This window comes from Sturnus vulgaris, chromosome 29 (assembly GCF_052056855.1).
Source record: "Sturnus vulgaris isolate bStuVul1 chromosome 29, bStuVul1.hap1, whole genome shotgun sequence".
NCBI lineage: Eukaryota > Metazoa > Chordata > Aves > Passeriformes > Sturnidae > Sturnus > Sturnus vulgaris.
The window spans coordinates 1,376,349-1,389,664 of NC_142271.1; the positions used below are offsets into that span (position 1 = coordinate 1,376,349).

The following is a 13,316-nucleotide window of genomic DNA, read 5'->3' on the forward strand; positions in this document are numbered from 1 at the left end:
GGAACGTGAAGCTTCCATGGAGCCCAAGCTGGGGGTGCTGGCCCCAGAAGGGTGGCAAGGAGCCCCAGCTGCAGGTGGGACATGAGCAGAGCCAGCTTGGGGCAGCTCAGCCACAGGGTAACACAGAACACAAAGGAGAAAATAACTCTGTGGTAGATGCCCTGGTCTCACTGGGTCCTGTCTCAGGTGAATTTAGAGGTCTAAAGCATCCCCCAGCCCCACATAAGGCTTCACTGTTGCTGTAAATGTTTCTGTCCCTGACCATGTTGCACCGAGGCTGTGCCTTGTCCCTGGCTCCCCTCTGGCTCTTCTCTCCATACCTTCACCTCATCCCTGCCACCGAGGCAGCCCAGCTCCTCTCCCAAGGTTAGAGGTCCATGCCAAGTCAGGAGCAGGCACAAAGGGAGGCACCAACCACAAGCACTTCTCTGAACTCACCTCCCAAGGCCATTGGCAGTGTCATTGGGGTCCCAGATGGTGTCTGCTCATTTCTGTGCAGGACTGGGAGGTGGGACATGTCTGTGTTTGTGCACACAGGCTGAGTTTTGAATTTCCTAGAGGGGTGAATGGCTGGGACATGCACACAGGGTATGGAGCTGTGGGGTTTGGAGGTTTGCTGGACCTCCCAGGACAGGTGCTGCCTGATGCTGGGAGTGGTAGCCAGGTGTCCCAGGCAGAGGAGCACGGCTGTCCCACCTGTCTGAGAGCAGATCAGCTTTTTGGGGTGTCCTGTCAAGCAGGAATGGTGACCACATGTCATAGAACCACAAAACAGTTTAAGTTGGAAGGGACCTTAAAGCCCATCTCACTCTACCCCCTGCCATGGGCAGGGACACCTTCCACTGTCCCAGGCTGCTCCAAGCCCTGTCCAACCTGGCCTTGAACACTTCCAGGGATGGGGCAGCCACAGCCGCTCTGGGCAACCTGGACCAGGGCCTCACCTCTCTCACAGAGAAGTGAATTCCTTCCCAGTATCCCATCTATCCCTGCCTTCTGGCAGTGGAAACCATTCCTCCTTGCCCTGTCCCTCCAAGCCCTTGTCTAAAGTCCCACCCATCTCTCTTGGAGCCCCTTTAGGCACTGGAAGGGCGTCTAAAGTTTCCCTGGAGCCTTCTCTTCTCCAGGTGAACAACCCCAGCTCTCCCAGCCTGGCTCCAGAGCAGAGGGGCTCCAGTTCTTGGAGCATCTTCCTGACCATCTTTTGCTTTCATGCTGTTAACTCCTGTGCCACTTCAGGTAAGAGACCAAGACATAAAAGTCTTCCTGTGTGTGACCCTTCCTCTGTCCATGGTCACTTGGTAGTCTTGCAAGTGCTTGGTTCTCTCTGTCCCTCTCACTCAAACTCCAGAAATTCCCCTGCTTGGCAGACAGGCACCCATTGAATATATCTGCAGAATTCAGATCCCACAGGAAATGCAGTGAAATGGTTCCTTCCTTTCCATTTAAAATGGAACAATAACATTTGAAGTGATACTGCCAGTGAGACATCCCCTGAGACAGCTTTTAATTTACTCCTTCTGTGGAGGAGACTTGAGCAAATAACCCCAGCAAGAAGGACAGGGAGGCACTGCCTTTGCCCTAAGCACAGGGAAGAGGAGCTGTTCTGGTCCACAGCACATGAGCTCAGCTTTAGGCCTGCTCAAGGTTCTTTTTAGGATAGACTGCATTCAGTGCTATGTCCTGCTGTCCTGAAGTTTACACCTGACATAGGGTTGGGAGAAGGAGAAAGCTTTGGATTTAAAGTGACTGATAGAAGGAGAGAAGGGGTAGGTAAGAAGGGGAGGGTGACAGCTGGATATGGCTGGCTTGCTTCAGAAAGCTCGTGGTGGATTTTAGATTCTGCACCCCCCCCTTCCACCACTCCCATGATTTCTGGGAACATTCCTCCAGGCTTTGATCTGCATTCCCAATACACTCCAAGTTGGAACAAACTCATGGTTTACCACCGTATGGTTGCTGCTGTTCAGTTACCACAGGCTCAGCCCTCCTGTATCTTGGGCTCCTTGGTCATGCTACAACTTCCATGGCACGCCCGAAGGCTGTGCTGGGCAAGATCGCTCATGTCAGGTGCTCAGGCAGCTCAGTGATGCTCTTATCACTCACATTAGGAGGCAGGAACGTTGCCCATTGGCAGGACAGGACAAACATGTGTGTCCATATCCCAGTGAAATTCTCCCCTTGCCAAACTTCTATTGAGCGTGTCGGCCGCCCCTTTGATCTCCTGCTCGGGTTGGTTTCTCAAGCGCTCACACTCTCGAGGCAGTGTGCCCAGACACTCCATGCTCCTGCCTGAACAGTGTCATCACGCCAAGCCTGGGCCTTCCCCTGGGCACACAGGGGACCACAGGCCCCCTGTCATGCCCGAGTTTGTTCTTGTGCTGGTGCAAAGCAGGAATGAAGCCAATTAAGTCAACAAGTGAAAACATGGTGCATTAGAGAAAAGGGCCAGGCCTGGACTCTTCCTTCTCACACAGGAATCTGCAGCTGGTCCTAGTCTGGTATCTCCTGAAGATGCCTCTAATGTGGTCTTTGCTGTCTCACTCCATCCCTGAGGAGAAGACTGTGCCTGTTTCCAGCTCTGCTCGCTGTACCCCCTCGAATGCCTGTTCCAACTCGATAGATTGATCGCATTTGTTCTTTTGTTTATGGTCCTCAAGCCAGTTTTCAACCCACATGAATGTTCATATGCAAGCCAGTTTGGATCATTTGCCAAGTAATATTAGTAAGACACAGCTCCTTAATGAACAGGACGCTGAACACCTTCACTCCATCTCTTTACATTATAAACTGCAAAGGTTTTCAATTTGTTCCTTTCAGATCTTCCAAGCAGCTTTCACTTTTGACTCTATTTTTGGTGCCCCACTTGGGGTACCCCAGAACAGAGTAAGTCATATGAAAAACAGTTTTCATGAAAACTGGGGCCAGCTATCCCAACTAGCAAGGGTCTTTCAGTTGCTGAACATTCTCCCTGGTCTAAACGGAGTAGAAACAGAATGGGAATCTCTAATTTTTCAAAACATTTTGTAAGTTATTTGGGCAGCTGCATTGGCTTCATTGGTCAATGTTCATGATAGACAACCCCTTAGAAGCCCTTCTCTCCTGTCCTCACCTGCACCTTAGCCAGTGCTAAGGACAGAGCTCACACCATGCACAGGGATGACCTCTGGAAGGCTTCATCAGAGGAATTATCCTTTAACTCTCTCTGTGCTTTTGCTCACTCACTGAATTGATGAGCAGCACCATCCTCTGCCAATGACTGGTGCCAGCCAGGGGGACAGAAAATCCTGGATGAGCCAGAGCTGGTCTCCTTGTTGCCAGCGTGTTGTACCCTGGTGCCTTCTCTGCACAGGAGCTGTGCAGAACCCTGGGGGAAGTGCAGAACCCTGGGGGAAGCACAGACGCCAAGAACTCAGAGCTCTTTAGCTGTGGCCACCTGGAAACAGAGGGCTGTGCCAGGCAAGGTGACTACCAAGGATTCTTTCTCCAAAACTCAGTATGGCAAAGCAAGGTCATGGCCCTACAAGCATTTACATATCCCTAAGAGACCTCTCCAGCCTGATGTGTCATGGAAACTCACCAAAGCTTCTGTGTCAGGAGTCCCCTAATTCAGGCATTACTGCACTGCTCCAGAAACAGCTTCTCCCCTCAGTGCCAGCACACGTGAGCACTGCCCAGAAATGCCAGCCCCCCTTCTATGGCAGAGCTGTGGCTCCCAAAGGAGTCCTGACCCACTGCCAGCATCACTGCAGTGCTGCCTCCTATGAGAGTGACACTGCCCTGGAGTAAGAGCCTGTGCTGGACACACCAGAGTGGATGTTCCAGATGCCTGGGAGCTGATGAGGGGGTGGGGGTGCTCTAACAGCCGGCAAAGGCACCCAAGAACAGCTCTGGTGACCCCTAAGCTGTGATGGCTCCGTTGGTGTCTGGACCCACATAGGAAGAGGAGTGAGAAGGGGGTTCCCTCACAGGTGTAAGGGAGGAGAAGAGCTGCTGCATTCCCATTCCCAGCACGCATGCCTGCACTTTATTTCCTTGTGCTTTTGTGCTGTTTCTTGGTCCCCCGGCCTGGCAGGGGGGAAGCTGGAAGGAGATGTGGGAAAGGAATGCCCCCATTTTTGTGGATGGGGTGCCAGGAATGTGCTGAGTGGTTTTTGGGTGGTTCCACTGGAATAATTTCCACACCATGGAAACTCTTTTCCAAATCTATAGGATGGCCTAAAAACCCCAAAAGGAATTTTCATAGGATGTTTGATCCGAGTCTGAGCTGCATAGGACTGTGAGCAAGGGGTTGGGAATGCCTTGGAGGTCCCAGAGCAGGGACCTGCCCTGTGCTGGTATCCTGAATCCAGGAGAGCCACGGGATCCCCATAATTTGGTTTTCCCTGAAGCTCTTCACCCCAATTCCAGGCACTGTGCTGGATCAGGCTTTAGGAATTGATGGTGGAAAACTCTGTTTTGATGCTTTTTTATCCTGTCTGAAAGGACTCCGCAGTGGCAGGGGAGGCCACAGCGGGTGCTGAGCGTGCACGGCACTCCCGTGAAGGTGAGTCCCTCTGCCCTGGGGGCCCAGAAGAGGCAGGTGAAAGAGCCAGTGGCTGGGAAGGGGTCTGATCTTGCCGCTGTGCCCCGGAGCAGGAGGTGAATGGCAATGAACACCTGCCCTTGGCTGCAATTTCTCCTCTTGGCACCGAGCGCTGGTGCTTGGATTCAAAGCGCGGTAACAAAGCCCTTGCCGGCGAACACATTTCAACATGTTATTATTCCCAGGCTGGCTTTCAAGATCTCTTTCTATTCCTTCTGTACTGATTGCTCTTGTTTCTCTTGGCTCCCAGCTCTGGCTTTTCAGGCTTCATTAACTGGAATTTATTAGCAACTTTAAACAATCTTCCTGCTGCCAAAAAAAGAGAAAGAAAAGAAGAAGGAAAAAAAGGAAAGAAACAAAGAGGAGACATACTAAACTCTGAGCTGCTCCCTGCCTGTGTGAGGCCCAGCTCTGAACACCTCTATCTGAGCAGGTTTGCTTTGGAGGGAATTCTGGTGAGTGCCTGGGCTGGGACCGTGCAGCCTCTCCTGTCTCTGGAGACAGAGGCCAGGGAGCAGAGGGGAGCACGGCCTGGTGCAAGGACCTGAGAGCCCCTCTCCCAGAGCCCCTCTCCTCAGAGCCCCTCTCCCAGAGCCCCTCTCCTGAGACCCCTCTCCCCAGAGCCCCTCTCCCAGAGCCCCTCTCCCAGAGCCCCTCTCCCAGAGCCCCTCTCCCCAGAGCCCCTCTCCTGAGACCCCTCTCCCAGAGCCCCTCTTCTGAGACCCCCTCTCCCAGACCCCCTCTCCCCAGATCCCCTCTCCCATTGCCTCTTGGAAGGCAGCTGGGTCTGGAGAATCTCTGGGCACCCCTGAGCAGGAGAACGAATTGCACTCACAGCACCTTCCTGAGCAGCTCTCAGTAAAAACAAACTAACAGGGCACTCCAGAGGCCTGCTCTCATTGCTGGGCACACGAGGCAGTGACAGTGAAAATAACTTTACCCAGAGCACACAGGGGGTGATCTGGAGCAGTCCCTGTGCCCTCATCCGTGCCCCTCTGACCCCACGGGACAGGCCGGGAGTGCAGAGCAGAAGGAGCCAGTGCAGAAATGTCCTGTGGGACCAGCCTGGCTGTGTCGTGGTCACACACCCTGCTGTCATGGGTGCCTTGGCTGATTGCTCTGCTCCCCTCAGGACCCTCACCTGACACCCTGCTCTGGTTTTTCCCTCACAGGTGCGGGTGTGTGCACTCAGGGCTCAAGTGGGCCCAGCACCTGGATTTGCAGGGCTGCACAGCACTGAGACCAGGCACATCTGTCCTTGTTGGCCACGGGACACTTGTGCTTCACCCACCCATTTTTGCAGCTGTCTTGCCCTTTCCCTTTATCCCTTTTCCTTGGCTGAATCTCAGCTCCCTGCACAAGCTCAGCAATGAGTCCAGCTGATCCCTGACTTCTGTGAAACTTCACTTTCCTGAGGAGCCTGGGGTGATGCTAAAATAGAGGAACAGAAAGAGGAGGAGTGGTAAAAGGTGTGAAACACCAGCGCTCCTCCATGGGACCCTGGGCTAATGGGGCTAAATCTAATGAGAGAGAAGAAACAATCAGAGAATCATGGGCGAGAGCAGGAGAGGAGAACCATGAGAAGGAGCCAGAGGAACCTGGGCTTTCAAGGACAAGGAGTGTAAAGAGCTCCTTCTGAACATTAGTTCTTTTCATAGAATCTTGAAAAGGAGATTTGAAAATCTGGGTTGAAATTGGCAGTTTTTTTGCTGAGGAACCTCTGATTTTTTTCATAAGGCTCAAGCACCTAAGGCATCTTTGGCAATAAAGCAAAATAAAATTTGAAATACGATTTTCTTTTAGGTTTTACCCAAAGTAAAAGTAAATGCTAAGAAGTGACCTGAAGGTGAAACAATTTTTTCTCTCTCAGGTTAGAATAAATTTTTGGGGTTGACCAGAGCCCCAGAACATCAGTTTTGGTTCACCTTGAACTGAATTTTGTTAATTTTGTAAATTTTGTCTTCAGTTGCTCCAGCCTGTTACTCATCTGGTTTATCCAGCATGTAATAAGATTGTAGACATTAAATGATTAGAGAGCATCCAAAGGGGGTCAATGAACATGATTAAGGGCCTTGAGGGGAAACGTGTGAGGAGCAGCTGAGGGCACTGGTTCTGTTCAGCCCCAGAGAGGAAGATGAGTGGCAAGCACTGATCTGTCTGTGACCAGTGACAGGACCCAAGGGATGTGTCAGGGGAGTGCACTGGTCATGGCCCCAGGTCTGACAATTCAAAAAGCATTTGGACAGCTTGGGACCAAGGTGTGACTCTTGGGGATGGTGCTGTACAGGGCTGGGAGTTGGACCTGATGATCTTTGTGGTCTCTTCAAACTTAGACTATTCTGTGACTTTGTGACTCTGTGTAGAAGGCAGACTGGGGCCATAATGCCACCCAAAATCCCTGAGGATGAGAAACCTGCTGAACACTTTCCATCTGACTGAAGACAGCACTTGCAGCAAGGATGAGCTGCAGCAGAGATCTCTTCACTGTCAGTCCTTCCCTGCCTGGAGGGGGACAGGCAGGAGGGCAGGCAGGCCTTCCTCCTCCCCAGGAGGAACTAACACTGGGTTTGGGATGCCTGGACTGTCCCTCACTGCTCAGCAGGGCTTTCTGCTCTTCACTGTCTTGGCATGTCCCAGCACGGGCAGCTCTGCCATGGGGATGAAGAGAAAGGGCTTGGTCTCGTGTGCTGCTTGTCACCCTGGCAGACACTGGGAATGTGTCCCAGGTAGATGAAATCAGCAGAGATCTGAGCTGTGAAACCTGAACAAACTTCCCTTCAGGATGTCTAAACAAGCAGGATTTGTTTGCTTGATTCTTATGCGTGTCCTGGCACAGAGGGTGATCCCAGCTTGAATGTCATGGTCCTGATGTAATGTTGTGGGATGAACATTTGTTGAAGATATAAATGAAAAGAGCAGGGGAAATGCCAGGCAAGTCTCATTATTGGTCAATGACAGCCCTGTGAATGCTGTACAAACTGGCTCTGTAGCTGTTGCTGAAAGAATCACTTTTAATTTGCCATAATGTATAAAATCCTCCCTTGCTTGATTTCATATAAATGACTTGATTTCCATAAATAGGATTACTATCTTAGTGCTATCAAATTCCAGCAGGCACTTTGCTATGCATAGATATATGATGAAATGCTGCAGTTTGCATTTCTCCCCCTAACTGTGATGTAAGGCCTTTCCAAAGGGGGACTAGTGACACACTGAACCACAGTAAAATGTTATCTAACAACTTCCAATTATTTTTTCAGATTTTCCTCTTTAAATTTTTCCCCTTTGCCTGTTTCATTCATAATTATTTTTGGCTGTGGGAAGCTGGCTCTTTTGGAATCTATGAATATTTATTGGTTGCTGGTTGAGACTGCTCTGTTTGTACATGATGTAACCAGGACACGGCTGCTTGCAGCAAGACACTGCTAATTGTACACAGCAGTCTGTGTGTGTGAAAAGCCTCAGTACCCCCAGTGAAGGTGCTGGGCGTCCACACTTCAGCATGGATGTTGATAAAATGAAAAGAAAGACTGCAAGATGGGTGCAAAGTAGTGAAGAGCCCACCTTCTGTGGGCAACTCTGGGTCAAAAATGCCTCCTTGCCAGCCTGTAAATGCCTGCTGGGGAGGGGGGCTTGGCTGGCTGGGGTCCTTACAACTCTAATGAATTTAAAATACAGACAGATGATGATCAGTTACAAGACCATTTGAAATAAAAAAACCTATAATATAAAAATCACAGAATCCTGCAGTGATTTGGAGGGACCTAAAAGATCATTCCATTCCACCCCTGCCATGGCAGGGACACCTTCCACTGTCCCAGGTTGTTCCCAGCCCTGCCCAACCTGGCCTTGGACACTTCCAGGGGTGGGGCAGCCACAGCTGCTCTGGGCACCCTGTGCCAGGGCCTCAGCGCCCTCACAGGCTGTTGTGGTGATGTCTGTAATTCTGACATTTTGGAAAATACCATTTATGAAATGCCAGCGTTGTGCCTTGTGGTGGCAGCAAGATCTGATTCAGAGAAGTGAAAGTGTTTCATTTAGGCAGATTAGGTTGCAGGAACTGTTATATACACAGTAAGTTTATAACACACATCAAATGCAGCATTAATATTAGTATTTCATGGATGCAATAACAATGTTTTGAAGAAATTGTGTTTTTCAACAGAAGCTGTTGTGTTGAAAGTACCAACAGCATGAGAATAACACCTGGAGGTATTTCTCATGGTCAAGTAGAGTAAGACCATACAGGTGCAATTTACTCATGCAGAAATGGTCAACCTCAACATTCTGCCCCCTGGGCTCCCATTTTTGGGGCTCACAAAGGATTCCAGTGGTTTCTTGTGCTACTGGTTAATAGTTTTCACACTTTCAGAAGTAGGGCCACTCCTTCACTGACACACAGCCACATGCTGATCCCCAGGACTGAGATTGCTGCTGTGTCTGAGTGTGTCTGCTCAGACCTCAGTGCACACTGGTGTATCGTGGGACACCTCAGCCTCTGGGAAAAACTCTTTGGATTTCATTTTTCCAGGGTGGGCTCCAGCCGACCTGCAAAGTGCCCAGGGGTTAATGTGTCTCTGGGCTGCAGGAGGCTGGCAGGGGCACCCTGTCTGCTGAAGGGTGAATGAAGCTCCCTGATTGCTGGCTCTGCTCCAGGCTACAGTGTTGATTTCTGAATGGGAGATTAGGTCCTCTTTTATTTTGGCTTTTGGCACATGCATCACCTCAGCCTGAAGGTGACGTCAGTGAAAGCCCTAAGCTGGAGCAGCAAACAAACCCTGTCCCAGCACGCAGCCTGCTGCCATCTCAGCCTGCAGCTGCAGGAACAGCACTGGAGGCTGTGGCCAGTGCTACAGGACCCTCTGAATGTCCCCCCCAGCACCCAACCAGCCCCTGTCCCATACTCACAGCTCCTCCAGGAAGCGCAGGTGCCGGAGCGCGCTGGGCTGCAGCTGGCTGATGTTGTTCATGCTCAGGTCTCTGGCAGGAAGGAAAGACAGACGTTTCTGATCAGTCACACAGTGGTTTGCACAGAATAAACCTCAGTGCCAGGCTCTGTGTCCCCTCTCTGCTAAGTGGGAGGGTGAGGAGCCTCGGCAAACAGCATTTCAGCATTGACATCTGATCCCAGCCCAGCTCTGCCTGCAGAGGGGTGGAGAGGAGTAGCCAGGGAGAGCTGGCTCCTTCAGGGTGGTCTGCCTGAGCTTCTGCAAGTGAGGAAGCAAGTCAGGACATTTCCCAACAGCACAAGCAGTACTGCTGTCTCACAGTTATTGGAGAGTGAGCAGGAAGCCCTGTGACACTGGAATGGGACAGTATGTCCTTGGGCCCAAGAGCATCTCTCTGTCACCATGGTCATGCCAGCCCCCTCAGGGAGCTTCTCCAGTGTGTGCACACACATCTGCTTTTGAGGAGACAGCAGCCCATGAGAGAAGGGATCCATCCCACTGGACTGACTTTCTCTACACTGTACAAACCAGAGAAGCACACCAGGACTGAGGGGCAGAGGTTGGCTCTTGGGTGACAAGCTGAGGTTAGGAGGTAGAAGGAACCTGGCTGATTGTGCTTGTCTCACTCTCCAGCTAAAGGCTTATCTCCTCTGCTTAGGCTCCAGTAGAGCCTCTGGAGGAGGCTGTGCTGGTAGCCCAAGGCTCCAGGGTGGTGCTGAGTCTGCAGCCCTGTGCACATCACAGGCACCACGAGCTGCCTGCAGAGCTCTCCTCCTCTCAGGGTGTGAGAGTAGCTGAGTCTGTCCCGAGAGATCTGATACACAAGCTGGTATTTGGGAAATACAAGGATGTTTCTGGGCTCCAAGGCTGTTCTTGGACACCTGAGAGCTGCAACCCTGCCCTCATGAGCAGCTGCATATGAAGAAACCTCTGCTGCTTACCCCAACCTAGACCAGGCTGTGTCCAGGTGAGCATTGACCTTTAAAGCTACGAGGTAAGATGAGGAGGAATGAAAAGCTGGTGTGGTTCAAACCAATGGGAATAGATGGGGCATATCCCCTACAGAGGCATGAAGGGGAAAAGACCCTCAGGAGAACCCAGCAATACAAGAGGGACCTCTCTGAGCTGCTCCATCTGCTCAGAGCACCTGAGATCCCACAGGTCACATATCAAATGATCTGGAGCATCTCAGATGGCTTTGGGCTCTGGATAGGAAATTGCTTCACTGAAAAATGAGTTCATTGAAAAATTTACTGAGATGCCTTTGTATTCCTCAATTTAAAATGCCTGAGTTTTGTGGGTAAAGAGCAGAACACGGAGGGGGGGTGTGTGTGTGTGTCACAGGCTTTTACATTTTGACCATTTTCTACAAAAAAACCCAAATCACCATGTTCTAACCAGCTCTATTTGGCATTGGTCAAGGCAGGTGACACATCAGGAAGGTTGGAAGCTGTCTTTGCATATTCTCTGGAGAGGTGTCCTGTGGTAAAACCACACACTTTTGTGAGCCCTTTTGAAAATACTCCTGGAGAAGTTTACTTTTTTTCTTTATAACTTCCTATCTATGAGAATTCAAAATTCTCTTTTCAGAACGAGTGCAAGAAGAAAATTATTGCCTGCACTGTTCTGTGTGCAATGCTGCATTCTATATCGTGGTGATCCTGGGATACAAGGGTTAAAATATTATTTTGTGCTGCTTCTATTTTTATTTTTAAACCCCCAAGGGCAGTTGCTACTTAGCACCCATTAAAACATCTTTTTTTCCTACATCAAAGTGTCTCCTGTTTGTGTTGTAATGAATCTGTCTGATGTTTTGACATGTTGTGGAACAATGTGAAAATAACGAAAAATAATGTAAAATGAAAGAGTGTGAAAGAAAACACAGATCTGAAACAGCCAAGATCTCCTTGAAACTGTGAGGCATATTCCTTAAGTTGCCTTCTGCTGGCAGTGTGGAGAATGCCCCTTGCTTGCTGCAGGAGCCACTTTCCATGCCCCATGGAACTGCCTTCTGTGTTCCATGTTCCATCCAGGTGTGATGGGGACAGTTGGACACCTGGCTGGGTGGTGGCTGCAGATGTGCAGACCCAGCATCAGTCCCAGACAGCAGGAGGGCTCTAGGTGGCTGAGGATGTGGGAGGTCAAATTTCTTTTAGAATCCCAGAATCCCAGAATGGTTTGGGTTGGAAAGGACCCCAAAGCTCATCTCCTTCCACCCCTGTCATGGGCAGGGACACCTTCCACTGTCCCAGGTTTTTCCAAGCCCTGTCCAACCTGGCCTTGGACACTTCTTTCCTCCTGCCCTGATCCATACTTAAAAGGAAGAAAATACACTGGTTTCTGAAAAAAGTCTTCCAAAAGGCAGAGGAGAGATGCCATAATCCCATCACTCTGGCAGCCTCACAGCTCCTCAGCCTGTGGATTTTCTTTAAAAGACCCCTCCCCTCCCTCCCACCCTCCTGCAGCCCTGGGGCTCCTGGCCAGGGCAGGTCTGAGACAAGGGGTTTTCTCCCACCATCTCTTTGGGCAGTGAAGAAAAGCACAGCCTGTATTTTCAAGATTGTTACACAGAAAATATTTGGAGTGATTTTAAAGTCCCTAATGTTTTGGTTTGCAGTCCTGCCGGACTCAATGCAATGCACCTACACTGACATCCCTGAAAAGGGCACCCCGAAAGTGCAAATCCTGGCAGTGGTTTGCCAGCTAATGAACAGCACGGCAAAGATTCCAGGGACTCAGTTTTGCCATGAACTCTCCAGGGTGACATCCCACAGGGATCCCCCCAGCTGCCCCTCCAGAGCAGGGGACATCACACCCTACTTGGCCTGGTGGAATTCCTGGCCTGGCCGTGGTGTGAGGACCTCAGGGAATGTGCAAGGACAAACGGTGTGAAGGAAGAACGAATTCCTCCAAGGGCTGGAAATAAACTTCCCAAGCACAGCCCTGGACCCAGTGATTTTTCTAGCCACAAAAGTACGAGATGTTTCTCCACAGGCTGTCCATGCTTGTGTGAAAGCTGAGGCACAGGATTCTTGCCTGAAGTGTTGTGGGAGTAAATATTTGACTTATTACTCATTTAAAGATGTTGTTGACTTGTTGCTGTGTTTTCCCAAGCTCGTGCTTTTCCTCTTAGTAAGGTTTTTATGTTATGTACATCCCCAACACATGCAAGGGTGGAAATGCTTCCTGTCAGAGCAATCAGAGAAGCTGTTTATCTCTTCAAGTGTTTGGGGGTGGTTACTTCAGTCAGCCACATTTAGCTAATTTAAAAGGAACCCACGGTATTTGAACCTTGTTGGATTATTTTTTCTGCAACATCTAACAGAAGAAATAGGGATCCATGGACTAAACGGGTTAGGGGCTCCTCTGGCCTTTCTCAGCTGTGTCAGTGACTTTGACTTTCCAAGCCAGGGCTCTCTTCTGAGTGACTGAGCATCCAGGGAAGCCAAACAAGTGCTGGGTCACTCATGTCTATGCACAGCTCTTGTAATTTGCACTGGAGAAACCATTCCAAAGGTGAGGTCTGTACCAGAGCAGGCAGTAGAGAAGTGCACAAAGAATATGGTTCAAATCCCAAAGTCCCTTAAATTCTAAAATAAATTAGAAAGGTAGGAGAAGAAATTGGGTGCTGCAGCTTCACCCAGGCTTGCAGTGTAGGACCTGCAGAGGAACTGTCCAGATTTGTGTTCATGATGCCACTCAGCAGTGGTGCTCTGGGACAAGCCATCCCTCTCCCGTCCCAGAGCTCCTCTGTTCCTCCTTCCCCAGTGGCTGGCCTGTCTGTC

The 13,316-nt window shown here is 50.3% G+C and overlaps 1 protein-coding gene across 1 annotated transcript in view; it reads right to left on the reverse strand.

Annotated features, from left to right (window-relative positions):
- LGR6 (leucine rich repeat containing G protein-coupled receptor 6) overlaps positions 1–9,556 on the reverse strand; it is a 95,958-nt gene extending 86,402 nt beyond the window's left edge. Inside the window, exon 1 of the mRNA XM_014872627.2 lies at positions 9,491–9,556. Coding sequence (XP_014728113.2) covers positions 9,491–9,552 — 62 coding nt within the window. The 5' untranslated portion in view covers positions 9,553–9,556. The remainder of the gene's footprint in view (positions 1–9,490) is intronic.
- Positions 9,557–13,316: the final 3,760 nt, after the last annotated feature.